The sequence below is a fragment of the Myxocyprinus asiaticus genome, chromosome 11, assembly GCF_019703515.2.
Source record: "Myxocyprinus asiaticus isolate MX2 ecotype Aquarium Trade chromosome 11, UBuf_Myxa_2, whole genome shotgun sequence".
In the NCBI taxonomy this organism is placed as follows: domain Eukaryota; kingdom Metazoa; phylum Chordata; class Actinopteri; order Cypriniformes; family Catostomidae; genus Myxocyprinus; species Myxocyprinus asiaticus.
In genome coordinates this window covers 1,445,472-1,460,201 of record NC_059354.1, presented here as the reverse complement: position 1 = coordinate 1,460,201, position 14,730 = coordinate 1,445,472, and the positions used below count along the sequence as shown (strand labels likewise).

General features: G+C 41.7%; 1 protein-coding gene across 3 annotated transcripts in view; it reads right to left on the bottom strand.

Annotated features, from left to right (window-relative positions):
- The window catches only part of osbpl6 (oxysterol binding protein-like 6), a 367,626-nt gene that overhangs the window by 181,937 nt on the left and 170,959 nt on the right, over window positions 1-14,730 (bottom strand). For 2 of the 3 annotated variants that reach the window (XM_051710487.1, XM_051710486.1), the window contains 5 exons: window positions 9,946-10,068; window positions 9,400-9,453; window positions 8,690-8,803; window positions 7,056-7,226; window positions 3,819-3,930 (listed from right to left, as the gene is read on the bottom strand). In XM_051710487.1, coding sequence (XP_051566447.1) covers window positions 3,819-3,930; window positions 7,056-7,226; window positions 8,690-8,803; window positions 9,400-9,453; window positions 9,946-10,068 — 574 coding nt within the window. The remainder of the gene's footprint in view (window positions 1-3,818; window positions 3,931-7,055; window positions 7,227-8,689; window positions 8,804-9,399; window positions 9,454-9,945; window positions 10,069-14,730) is intronic. The other variant, XM_051710488.1, reaches the window with a different exon arrangement.

Here is a 14,730-nt window from a genome sequence, read left to right as displayed (position 1 = left end):
TAGTGATGCTCTTGACAATATCTTTGTTGATCAAGTTCAGAGCAGCACCAGAGTCAATCAATGCAGTCAAGGTAATGGGACCATTTTTTGTAGTCAGCTGAACAGGAATCAACAACGATTTTGAAATCTGAAGAGAGCATTGATTAACACTCCCCCGTCTGGTAGTAGTGGAGGCTCTCCCGACTTTGTGTGAGCACTCGACGTTACGGTGGCCTGCTTCACCGCAGTAAAAACACAGATCATGTTGGTGGCGTCGAGTTCTCTCTTCATCAGATAGATGTGCATCGCCTATTTGCATGGGTTCTTGGTTGACAGTTGGCGTAGTGAAGAAGTGTGTGTGAGGCAGATGAGCAGATTTCCTCTTAGGATTGTTTCTCAACAGGTTATCTATCTTGATGGCCATAGTAACAAACTCAGAGAACGTTAAATCCTCACCCTTGCAGGCCAGTTCTGTCTGAAGCTCAAGGTTTAAACTCTGTTTGAAAACAGCCCTTAGAGACACATCATTCCATCCACTTTGAGCGGCAAGTGTTCTAAATTCAATAGCGAAATCTGCAGCGGTACGGTTGCCTTGAGACATGTGTAACAATTGTGTGGAAATATCCTTTCCCCCCTCGGGATATTCAAACACATCTCTGAGTAGTTGTAAGAAGTATGCAAAGGAGGAACGAAACTGTGAATCCGTCTCCCAAACCGCTGCAGCCCAATCAATCACCTTACCAGATAACAATGACATCAGAAAAGTACATTTACTTGCTTCACTTTGAAACTGATCTCTCTGGCTTTCAACATAAATGCGTGCTTGTCTGATAAAACCACGACATTGTCCGCAGAGCCATCAAACTTGACTGGCAACGCCAGTCTTACCGTTGGTGGTGTAGCCGAAGGAAGCGATCGAATATAGTGGGTCAAATGATCGTTTGCCGACTGCAGTTTGTTGAGATGCTCTTGGTAGTTCTTCAGCATTTCGCTCTGATAAGCAAACGCCGCTTGAAGCTGAGAAACTTCCGCTGGATTCATAGTAGGTGAAGTATTCTGTAATGATGAGGAGGCGGAAGCCGAGGAAGAATCCATATGCGGATGTTTATTCAAACAGTCCATCAAAATCCAAACACAGTGTCAGAAAAACAGGCAGTGAGGTCACAAACACAGTGAAGCAGTCCAACCAGGCAAACAGGCAAAAGGGGAGATCCAAAAGAGAAGTCAAAACAAACAGGTCAAAACACTAGGCAATAAGGCAATGATATAAACGCTTGGTAAGGCAATGATATAAACGCTTGGTAAGGCAATGATATAAACGCTTGGTAAGGCAATGATATAAACGCTTGGTAAGGCAGATGATCTGGCAATACTTCGCAATATGGGAATGAGCATGCATGGCTTATATACTAGGCAAACAGGAAATGACATTACAGGAACTGATGTGGCAGGAAACAGGAAGTGACAGTTCAGAATTCAGGTGAGGGCTCCCTCTGGTGGGCAGGAGACCGCTCAGATGTTACAAGGACATTTCTCCAAAAAGTAAGATCTTTGTCCCCATGTGTACTTGCAAACTGTAGTGTGGCTTTTTTATGGCAGTTTTGGAGCAGTGGCTTCTTCCTTGCTGAGCAGCCTTTCAGGTTATGTCAATATAAGACTCATTTTACAGTTGTGCTCAAAAGTTTGCATACCCTGGCAGAAATTGTGAAATTTTGGCATTGATTTTGAAAATAGAACTGATCATGCCACGTCACAGGAAAGATTTCAGCCACAACTGCCAGAATAATTGTTCAGGATACAAAGAAAAACCCACACGTAACCTTGAAACAACCACACCGTCTTTTTCCAGAGCAGCCTGTATTTCTCCTGAGGTTACCTGTGGGTTTTTCTTTGTATCCCAAACAATTCTTCTGGCAGTTGTGGCCAAATCTTTCTTGGTCTACCTGACCTTGGCTTGGTATCAAGAGATCCCTGAATGTTCCACTTCTTAATAAGTGATTGAACAGTATCTTCTTATATCCTTTTCCATCTTTATAAAGTTCCATTACCTTGTTACGCAGGTCTTTTGATAGTTCTTTTCTGCTCCCCATGGCTCAGTATCTAGCCTGCTCAGTGCATCCACGTGAGAGCTAACAAACTCATTGACTATTAATACACAGACACTAATTGCAATTTAAAAAGCCACAGGTGTGGGAAATTAACCTTTAATTGCCATTTAAACCTGTGTGTGTCACCTTGTGTGTCTGTAGCAAGGCCAGACATTCAAGGGTATGTAAACTTTGATCAGGGCCATTTGGGTGATTTCTGTAATCATTATGTTTTTTTTTTTTTTTTTGCATGATCAGTCATTTTTTCAAAATCAATGCCAAAATTTCACAATTTCTGCCAGGGTATGCAAACTTTTGAGCACAACTGTACTGTGATATAGATACTTGTCTACCTGTTTCCTCCAGCATCTTTGCAAGGTCCTTTGCTGTTGTTCTGGGATTGATTTGCACTTTTCGCACCAAAATATGTTCATCTTTAGGAGACAGAATGCGTCTCCTTCCATGATGGCTGCGTGGTCCCATGGTGTTTATACTTGTATACTATTGTTTGTACAGATAAATGTGGTACCTTCAGGTGTTTAGAAATTGCTCCCAAGGATGATCCAGACTTGTGGAGGTCCACAATGTTTTTTCTGAGGTCTTGGCTGATTTCGTTTGATTTTCCCATGATGTCAAGCAAAGAGGCACTAAGTTTGAAGGTTGGCCTTAAAAATACATCCACAGGTACACCTTCAATTCAGTGCACTTCCTATCATAAGCTAATTAGCTAATTGTCTAAAGGCTTGACATCATTTTCTAGAATTTTCCAAGCTGCTTAAAGGCACAGTTACCTTAGTGTATGTAAACTTCTGACCCACTGGAATTGTGATATAGTCAATAAAAAGTGAAACCATCTGTCTGTAAACAACTGTTGGAAAAATTACTCGTGTCATGCAAAAAGTAAATGTCCTAAATGACTTGCCATAACTATAGTTTGCTAATATGAAATCTGTGGAGTGGTTAAAACAAAATTAGTTTTAATGACTTCAACTTAAGTGTATGTGAACTTCTGACTTCAACTGTGTGTATATGTGTGTGTGTGTATATATATATATATATATATGTATATATATATAAAACATAGGGGAAATATGACCTAGGGTCGGTTGCATAAAACTTTTTTAGACTAGTCTTACTACTTAGTCGTCTAAAAATCTGGTCTTATCTTTTTCTGTCAGTTGCATAAAAACTTAGAACGGTCTAATTTAAGACCAAAATGTAAGACAGCAGACCCCTAGGTTAACTTTCATTGACATTCTATGTTGCCATGGAAAATAACTGTCAGCTGAGCTGGTGGGGGCTTCAGTTGAGGGCTGAAAGGGGCTTGAGTTGAGACTTTGTAGAAGACTTTGATTTCTATGATGGTAACAAAGTGTCTTGTGTTTTTTATTATTTGGGTTAAAATCACTAATTTTGTTCTTTAGAATCAATTTCGAAGCATTGTGTTCCTCTAAAAAGCAAATATTTTCAGCAAATTAAAACTGAATTGAGCATCTACAGTTGGCCATATTTTTAAACTGTTCAGTGTCTTAATTTTCTCATAATCCAATTGAAATTAGACTGTTTTACTAAAGACAACTGTGAGTTTGTTTTATGCAACCGGCTTTCTATGGCTTCTTTAGCTAGTCAGACTAATTGTTAGATGAAGTCATAAGTTAATGGCTATGTTTATGCAACCGGCCCCTGGACTTATATTGTGAGATTCATTCATACAATAAAATCGCAATCATTACTAATGCAATAGCGCATTACCTTCTGCACATTTATCCATCTCCTCTGACTCCTTCAACCAGGCCGCCACTTTACTCTGGCCATTACTGCAGGATGGAGGAAGCTGCCAGGGCAGACAACTGGGTTTAACCTGCTGAATGAACACACATACATACACATATTTAATTACCCATCTGAATGGAAGCTTTCCACTGACCTTTGTTGTTTTTAAATGAAGCTCTATAAAAGTGCAGACTGGGGTCAGCATGGATGTATCATTGGTGCGCAAAGTAGTACTGTTATCATTGGCACTTGAGTGATAAGAGCGAGAGAGATTGACAATAAGGGCCCTTTTTTAAGAACGCTATGTGATACGTCATACGCGCAAAGTCAGTGGACATGGCCATGAAGTTTTGCTATTTTCGTGCGAGCATGCGCTAATTCTAGGTGCAAGTGTGTTTGGTGAAATCATGCATGCAAACGCTAATGGGCTTGGTCAAGTGCAATTTAATTCTGAGGTTCTTCTCTGGTTGTTGCACTGCCAGCGTCCTGTCATATAGTTCATTCCCTCAAGCAGCATTCATAAAAAGTTGGTAGTGTAAATGAGCTGTATGCAATGAATTAGAAGAATAGAAATATGGACTTATGTTCTTTTGTGTATTAACTGTGTCATGTCATGCATATTTTAATGATAGAAACCTGCTCCTTTTATACTCATGAAAAATGTGGTTCAGGTTTTGGATGTAGGCTCTGTTAAATTATAGGGAATGTAAGTATTATTATTCAAATTGATCTATTGACACACAAATCATGGCTTGTATTAACAGTGATTGTGTTGACCTTCTAGGTTAGGCTGTGGATTTTTGCATGCACTTTTCTACTACCAGTTGATTTTGCTTTACAAATTAAATTCATTTATTGAAACACGAAAAATTTAAACCAAAAATATTCTAAATTCAAATAACACTTAGAACAACTACCTCACCAAATCAAAACATTTTACTCTCTCCGACTTTTTTCATCAGCTTCTTTTGCAGTGATGTAAAAATCACTTTACAACAACAGATTGAAAAATACCAATATAAATTAGATCATAAATACAATTGTAAATAAAAACATTGATGTTCCACAATATTTTATGAGTTTGGACATTAATTTTATTACAACTTATTGGTGGAATACCCAAACTGCATATGCAGTAAATGCAGTTTAGACTTTGCACTGAGAATAGACCTGGTTCTCAGACATCTTAATGCAATGGCCTATTTCTCAGGAAAATTCAGGTCGGGTTTGGGTTCAGGTTGAGTTTGGGTTTTGAATTAATGAAAAAATAAAAAGGCCTAGCTTATTTCTCGCATGTGCTCTCACTCAATAATAACGAAATAAAAAAATATGTAATTTAAAATGTTTTAAAATGCATTTCTGTTTCATTTGTTGCACTGCATCTAGCTTGTTTTTTGCACAGGTGCCACAAAGATATGACATTCTGAAGAAGTTCTGGCTGCAAAGAGGACTTTGTAGCCAGAACTGGACTGCTACATTGTTTTGGCGCTTGATAAACGATAAGCCAATGTTTTTTCTCTTCTGCTCTGGTGTACTGAGGGTCCATCGTGTCTTGTAAAAACTGTGTATGTTTACTGTTACTATACTGTTACGTAAATTATAAAGAGTGAGCTATTCCTTTGGGTGAAATATTACTAAAAAGCATTCACATGGAAACTGTCACGCATGTCTCACCACAAAGTGGTTCATATAAACCAGAACAGTTTCTGGAATTTGAAGATTGTAATATTTTTTTAAAGGAATTGTTGAAAAATTACAAAATTGTCAAATTTATTTGTATATCACTTTTCATAACAGATGTTGTTTCAAAGGAGCTGTACATGAAAATATGCTTTAACAGAAAATAAATGTATATAATGGCAATATTAGTTATTTATGTTTAGAACTATTAGTGGTTAAAATTAGACTAAGTGTTCAAATCTAACCTCTGAAATCTCATTTACGCTTGTGCATATTCAAATCTGGCAAATCTCAATTGGTCATGAAAGAAATGAGAACCAATGATGTTTAACATCCAACCTAGAACATCGGACCTTGAGGCAACAGCTTTGAATGTGTGCAAGAGTGAATGAGATTTGAGACAGGAAGATGGGGATCATTTTCAGAGGATATCAACTTTCTGTAAATATTTCGGTCTGCTCATCACACAAATGTATCGTATTGTTACATGACACTTCAAATATAGATGTATGGATTACTTTTATGTGCATTATATCATTTTTGAAGCTCAACAGCCACAGTCCCCATTCACTTTCATTGTATGAAAGAGAGCAGTGCAAACATTATTCAGAACTTCTCCTTTTGTGTTCCATAGACACAAGGTCATACAGGTTTGGAACGACATGGACAATATAGCGAATATTCACAATATAATCACGATGATTTTGCTGACGATATAAGCAATACATTTAAAAAAAATAAAATAAAAAAAATAACATTAAAATTGCCAATATGGTCATATATGTGATTATTAAACTGCAAAGGGCTGCAGATGATAAAATACAGATATGTACAGTCTGCGTGCGCTTGAATGACGTGCTGTTGTGTACACACGGGGCTCATGGGCTCGTGTTTTTAGCACTTTTAGAGCAGTTCACGTGCATCGTGAAAGAAAAGTAATGAAGGTTTAAGCATTCCCGCAATTCCAAACAGTAGCCGCTAGAAGTTATTCTACACATCTACAATGAGGCACAGTATAAAAGAAAATGAGGAAATGACAGTGTTTCACCAGATGCTGAACACTGTAAACTAGTAAACACACAATGCATTTTCAGTGTCATAATAAAAGCTCCATGTAAAGGTGAAATGTTAAAATAAATGCTCCAGGTGAACGTGAAGTACATAGGACAGAAATATATTACTTTTATACTGAATAAAACAAATCTAATCCTCAAAATAATAATGACAATTAATTATTACATAATAATAATAAAACTGAATGGATCCCACAGTAATCATTTAGTAATATGTATTATTCAATACACACATTGTTCATTCACGTAAAACTGTTTAAGTAAAATATTTGAAGGTAAATAATGGTTTTTATTAAGCTACTATATATCATTTTGTATTTAAAAAAAAGAAAAGAAAAGTCCATATAAATGAAAATGTAATTTTCCCTTGTGTTCATTAAAGGGTTAATTCACCCAAAAATAAAAATTCTAATCCAAACAGACATCCAAATGAACACAGAAGACAGGAATGTGTGGCTGTGACCTTGTTTTGGTGTGTGCTGGAGGGGTTGGTCTGCGGTGACTCTGCGCTGGCAGACGGAGGGAAGGTCCGTAACGTAGCATCACGAGGAGAACGAACGATCTCATTCTGACGGAACAAACGATGATGACGCAGCATGCACACCCAGATGTCAAAAACATCTGGTGACTTCACCTTGAAAGAGAGGGAGAGACATGAGTAAGTACGGAGTCCCTTGTGATTAGGCTACTTTCTGCAAGTATTGATTTTTTTTGGATATTTTCTTAAACTATGGGCACTTTTGGTGCTGTGTGGACCTTAAAACCAGGGGCACAGCAGTCATTTTAAAAGAGTGGGGGGGGGGGCATAGCTTTCAGTAGGTGGCTCGCACAGACCCAACACTTACTGTGCAGTATTAATATATTACAGTTTATATTAATATATACAGTAAGTATGATATAAGTATTATATTTATATATACATGTTATTTACTTTTAATATTTTTAGTGTTTTAAAGATTCAATTATTGCGAAATAATTGCAACATTTTGCAAAATTAGCTGCAAAAATAAAGGGCATCTTGTGGAGCACTTGATTCTGCTTAACACATGAAAATAAAAGACTGAGCACAAGTCTTGAATAAATTGTTTAATCACGTACAATAATGACAAATGTGCATTTTTACTTTGTACTTGTGCACTGTGGGATTTAAATGTGTCCAAGTAGCTCCAGTGTTTTGACTATTCAGATCCATTTAATGATTCAGTGACCATTTCTGGTGATACCAGAAGGTGGTGACAAATGAGTGTCTTGTGTGAAATGAGTCACTGACTCAACGATTAAAAGAAAATTGTAATCTTTTAAAATTTGTATGTCTACAGACCTACAAAGAGACTTTATTTCAAAGAGTCTCGTATTCATTTGTCCAGCAGTGGATACATGTATCACAGGAGTCATTTTTATCATTTTTTTCCTGAACCATAATGATAAAATGTCATTTCCACCACATCTCAAATCACTGTTTCACGTGGTGGAAAATATATTTTAAACATTTCTGGACTCTATTGTCTTGCTGAGGCTAATTTCATAGATGGCATTTTAGGTATCCTAAATACACACAATTAAATCATTTTTTCACTTTTTGTAAATTACGCCCAATAAAAATATTCTGCTCACAAGTGATTTTTACCTTGAAGTTTCTTTGTTTTCTTCACAAATCATGTCATATATTTCATATCAATATATTAATAATTTTCACACCAAAAATATTGAAATGGTTTGTTTATTTCACAATTTATAAAAAAAGAAAAATAAAAACAAATATTAATCATATTTTTTTTTTTTTTTTACTATTTAACATTGAACTTTTGGCTCTGAGAAAAGGGTAAAAAAAAAATCTATACATAAAGGTGTTTAAAAAGTAGATGAATAAAAGATGATTGGTAAAAAGTGTTATGGTAAAAAAGTTTCTTAGTCTGTTTTAATGTGACCTTCACATAACAAAAATAATAAAGTTAAATGTTAAAATATGTTTGTTTTAATAAAACTATTTATTAGTTTATTAAAACTTTTATGTCTAACCCCATGGACATAAAAGTGCATGTGTTGAAGAAACACCCATATGCTATTAAAATGAATGCACATACAAATTAAACACACCTTCAAGTGGTAGATGTGCTCTTCTGTGTCCAAATCTATACGGCGAGCTCTCTTCTTAATGGACATGACGGACAGCCCCACATCTATACTGCCATGAAGCTTTCCTTTCTGAATCTGATACAGACACACACACAACATCAGTCATTTCACATCCAACTGCACTCCGTTGGATTCATGAATCTTTATGTCAAGTGGTTGAATCTATCTGCACACTAAACAGTCATACAGGGCTGGATACGATGCACACTGTATGCCACAATATCATAATTGAACGGCAACTGAAACTGGGGCAAATGCACAAGAGAGGCCCAGCATGAGAAACCACAAGAGTAAGTGAATCTGCAAGATCTGTTTCAGTCCCTCTTGCTTCACTTTTATCCAGTACAGTGGTTCTGACAGCACTAAGAAACATCAGTTTCAGAGTTTAAACAACCTACTTCTTCACTGATTAAACAGTGATTAAACAAAGATCCAAAGCACTTTGAGTCACAAATGAACAAACACACACATACAGTACATTGTGCTGTAAAGGGCGATTTTGTAGTGATGGTGCAGTGAGGCTGACTCGGAGTCATGCTACAGCCAGAGCACACAGCCAATCACAGCTAATCGTCCCTCTAACCTCATCATTATTATTAACACAGCAGCACTGCATACACACACAGGAGGTCTTTATGGACAGATCATTAAACAGCCAAAAGCAAACTCACGTCTACAGGAGATTTTGAGTATTTCAGGATCCCGTTGTCCAGCAAGAAAAAGCGCTGTGCCGAAGACGAGAGGAGAAAAACAGTTAAATAATATTTACAGTAGGTATTATAGCCCCAAATATCTCTACACCCATTCATTACTCACCTGGAAAAACAAACAAACAAACAACAACAAAAAACAGCTTAAACCAATCAAAGCTGATTTAATGGTCTACAAGCCTGGCAAAGCTGGGGTTTAGCTAGTAGGCCAGTCGGTCTCACACCCTGTCTACAGCAGACACAAGCGGCACGTCATGTCGGTTGTAGGCAGAAAAGTATGACCAGCTGTCAAGTGCCCAAAACCAATTTGAAAAAAGAAGTTAAGAATTTTGGTTGATATTCCCGAGCAGAACTTAATATTCTGTTTTGGTTTCTTATGTTTTGGTCAGCTCTTCCTCTCCAAGTTGGCAGTTCTTGACCAGAATATGCTGCAGTATGGTCCAGACTTTTTTGGGGGCAAAGCTGTCATAGTAACTATAAAGTAGAGCAGTGCCAGTGAACTCTGACCTTGTGCCAGCCTTTCAGGGGCCATTTCCTCTTCTTCAGCATGAAGCCTTCATGTTTCTCTGGACGCTGGACATGAGTCTGTCCAATCTTCAGCCCCTCAATGATCTCCCAATTATCTGTCTCCTATAGGAGAGAAATTAGATGGAAATGAAAAATGAGAAGACCAGGGGCCGGTTGCATAAATCTGTTTTAGACTAGTCTTAGACTAGTTAGTAGTCTAAAATTTTCATTTAACACTGGTCTTAACTTTTTCAGTCAGTTGCATACAAATTTAGATTGGTCTAATTTTAAGATCAAAATGTAAGACCGCAGACCGCTGATATATATATATATATATATATATATATATATATATATATATATATATATAGAACTGGATTGCTGACACAACGGTAAACTACCACAGGAGGTGAAGCCACCGGAAGTGTTCGAACGGCCATCTTGCACATGCGAAAACGCCCCCATCTCTGGATATGACAGTCGCATTTCGCCCTCTAGCGACAATTATGTTTAATGTTTAATTTGCTTGTTATGGATAATCTTTGTTATGAGGCAGAATATATATGCGGATCGTGATGTCAGAGCATCCACCTGCCCCCGGTGTTCAGCCTATAAGGACAGCACAAAGATCACCAAAGGAAGCGGCAAAACTGTCCACAAGTTGTGATATAAGTAGAAAAGTCTGTAATATCTGCTTGTTTTAGAGTGACATGTCCTTTCCCACGGAGGGACTTTAAAAAAGTCAGACCAGGATTTCTAAATCGCCTTAAAAGTCTGGGATTTGCCTGTTTTTATAGTGATGTGCTCTCTGTTGTCATACGTGGATACATGTCATAAATATGTATTCGTTTGCCATTTAAACCTAGTGTATCAGTATTGCGTGTCTCCCTCACTCTCTATGTGCCCACTGCATGTGTGTTAGAGGGAGAGAGAGAGAGAGTGCGCTCATTTTCAAACGACCATGAGATAAAGGCACTTTTTGATGAAAACATATAACAAGTAACTCTGAACAAACACTGTGATGTTCACAATAAATACGTCTGAAAATGTATGTTTTTATCTTACCTCAGTTTCAGTGAACTTGTTTACATTCAGCTGATCTGTTTGCCACTAAAGTTAGTTTGAGGTATACTGTTTGATAAGATACATATAATTCGCTCTTGCTTTCAAGAAACAGGAAAAATTCTCAACTTAAATAATTACATTTGTAGGTTGTTTGCGTTGTATCGATGTACATCTAGATTTCAGATATAAAATCGGTGATTGAATGATTAATGTTTACTCACTGAAAATGTAAGATTCTCTATTAATTAAGTCAGTAGGCACACTGGAATGTTTGTACATAGCAATACGGTGGCACAGAGGCTTCACCGTTATTATGTCATCAGCAATCCAGTTCTATAGACCTTGTTCACGCTAGCGCCATCTTTGATTTCTAATAGGGAATGACAAAGAGACTGTGAGGGATAGACTTACAATCTCTTCAAGGGGCTGTACTGCATTTTAGTGTTTTTGGATCGTTCCACGTACAAAACATTGATAAAATATCTGTCCAAGAACATTCAATACATAAAGAACTTGTGGAAAATCAGATGTGATCTAGAAGCTTTATACAGTTCCCTATCTGTCACTCACTCGAAGTTGTGTCGATGTAGTGACACTAGGGGTCACTCTTGGGAGCCCGAGACACCTCTGGTCTTTGATAAAAGGCCAATGAAAATTGGCGAGTGGTATTTGCATGCCACTCCCCCGGACATACGGGTATAAAATAGCTGGTATGCAACCACTCATTCAGATTTTCTCTTCGGAGCCGAACGGTCATGCTCATTGAGCTGAATATTACTGTTCATTCACCTCTGCTGGATCTGACGGCGCATTTCAGCAGCTTCTCCCTCCTCTGCACTGGTGCACTGCAGAGAACGCCCCTGGGCGCTATGGCAGAAAAACTAGAGAGTATATTTTCTGAAAGAGCCTTTTTCCCCTCTAAAAGAGTATATATTTCTCTAAAAGAGTGCACACACGGAACGTCTTTTTAAAGACGCATCTTTTCAAAGATGCCTTTCCGATTGTGTTTTATTCCTGGTTGCGGTCATTATCTCTCAACTTCGGATGGTCATGATCGCTGTCTTTCGTGTCTGGGCGTGACCCACATGGAGGCAGCGTTTGTGAATGTTCATGTTCATGTTCTCACTGCGAGAACACGACCATGGCAACGTTGCGGTCACCCCAGCGGCTCCCCGCCTCAGTCCTTCTACCTACACGTATGAGGCCAGTACTGGGGGCGATTTGGGGACCCCAATGTGATCGTCTCTGCCGGGTATCCCCCCGCGGACCTCCCATTCACCAGAATGCTCGTCTGCCCCAATCGGGCTTCCGGATGAGTTCGCCGGCTCGTCTCACGGCGAGTCTGGCTTCTTGTTCGGAGCCCGCGAAGATGATGAGCTCTCGAGCGCAGCATCGGAGAGCAGGCTTGTCCAGTCGGACGCAGAAGCCTCAGCTGGGCTTCCCCCTTCGGGGACGATCGCCCAGTCACAGGCCGATGCCGAAATGACGGACATGCTTTCCCGGGCGGCCGCGATCGTCAGGTTAGAGTGGAACCCTCCGCTCTCCCCTGAACCCTCGCGGCTTGATGATTGGTTTCTGGGCTCGCGGTGCCGCTCAAAGCAGCCGCGCCCCGCTCCAGTGCCATTCTTCCCAGAAGTGCATGAGGAACTGACGAAGTCGTGGGAGGCACCTTTCACTGCCCGGCCCCGACTCCACAGTTCCCCCGCTCTCACTACACTCGATGGCAGGGCGGCCAAGGGCTATAAAGCGATTCCCCCGGTGGATAAGGCGCTCACGGTGCACCTATGCCCGCAGAGCGCCGCCACCTGGTGTGGACACCCTAAGCTCCTGTCCAAGCCCTGTAGGCTCACATTGTCCCTGATGGCTAAAGCCTACAGTGCAGCTGGACAAGCCACCTCTGCTCTGCACACCATGGCTCTCCTGCAGGTCCACCAAGCCAAGGCGCTGAAAGAACTGCACGAGGGTTGTTCCGCCCCAGATTTGATGCAGGAACTGCGCTCGGCAACCGACCTCGCCCTCCGGGCGACGAAGGTCACGGCGCGGTCTCTCGGGCGGACGACGGCCACACTAGTGGTCCAGGAACGCCACCTTTGGCTCAACCTGGTCGAGATGGGTGAGGCCGACAAGACACGGTTCCTTGCTGCCCCCATTTCCAAGCTGGACCTATTCGGCGACACCGTCGAGGACTTTGCCCAGCAGTTATTGATGGTGAAGCAGCAGACGGAGGCAATCCGGCACATCCTTCCCCGGCACGACTCAAGATCCCGCAGCCCGTCTGCTCGTCGCCAAGGGCGTCCCCCTGCAGTGACTGCACCGGCTCCACCACAGCCCGCCCCTTCGGCCCGGCCCCAGCGTGGAGCCCACCGCAGGAAGCCGACGACATCCGTCTCACAGCCGGCGCCGAGGAACCCACAGAGGTCCTCAAAGCGCCCCTGAGATGGGCAACCCAGGGACGAGAGAACCCACTCACGTGGAGCTGGTAGGAAGACCACTCCATCCCCCGGTGGAGGGCTGGGTGAAAAATCTTTTGTTGCCTTTTTGTATGATTTCGCCGCACGCCCAAGTGGCTGCGGTACCCATTCAGCAAAAGAGCGGCTTCCTTCCTCCCTGGGTCACATACCCAGTGCGTACGTTCATCACCACGACTACCGTCCACGGGCTTTTTCTTGCAGGATTGACGCTCCAGCGGTGCCCTTTCCGCCCCTGAGCACCCAGCTGTGGCACACAGCTGCCCCCGATGTGGCAGTCTCCATGGGTTACGAGGACAGGCCTCTTCCTCCCCCGTCCCAGGCTGTTCCGTGGGTGGTCACAAGGAGCCAGGTAAGTGCTTCGATGTCCCTAGACTCAGCATGGCCACGATGTGCTGTGGCACCTCACGCTCTGCCCCGCCGCGAGGCCCCACCTGCTGGTTCATCCGACGAAGTTGTCCCCTTGGTCCCCCTCGCGCGGAATTCAGACGCGTGGCTCGCGCTTTCCAATCCGTCGTGGTGGCTGATCCGGACCGTCCGACTCGGCTATGCGATTCAGTTCGCCAGGCGCCCGCCCAGGTTCAGCGGTATTCACTTCACCTTGGTCAAGGGCGAAAACGCCACCACCCTGCACGTGGAGATCGCTACCCTCCTACGGAAGGACGCGATAGAACCTGTCCCTCCAGCCGAGATGAAGAAAGGGTTTTACAGCCCCTACTTCATCATACCGAAAAAAGGCGGTGGGTCGCGGCCAATCTTGGACCTGCGAGTACTGAACCGGGCTTTACACAGACTCCCGTTCAAGATGCTGATGCAAAAACGCATTCTGGCGAGCGTCCAGCATCAAGATTGGTTTGCGGCGCTAGACCTGAAGGATGCGTACTTCCACGTCTTGATCCTTCCTCGACACAGACCCTTCCTGCGGTTTGTATTCGAGGGTCAGGTGTATCAGTACAAAGTCCTCCTTTTCGGCCTGTCCCTGTCTCCTCACGTCTTTACGAAGATCGCAGAGGCTGACCGTGCCCCGTCAAGGGAGGTGAGCATTCGCATTCTCAACTATCTCGAGGACTGGCTAATCCTAGCTCACTCTCGAGACATGTTGTGCGCACACAGGGACCTGGCGCTCTCACACCTCAGCCAACTAGGGCTTCCGGTCAACTGGGAAAAGAGCAAGCTCTTCCCGGTTCAGAGCATCCCTTTTCTCGGTTTGGAGTTAGACTCAGTCTCCTTGACGGTGCGCCTTACGAACGAG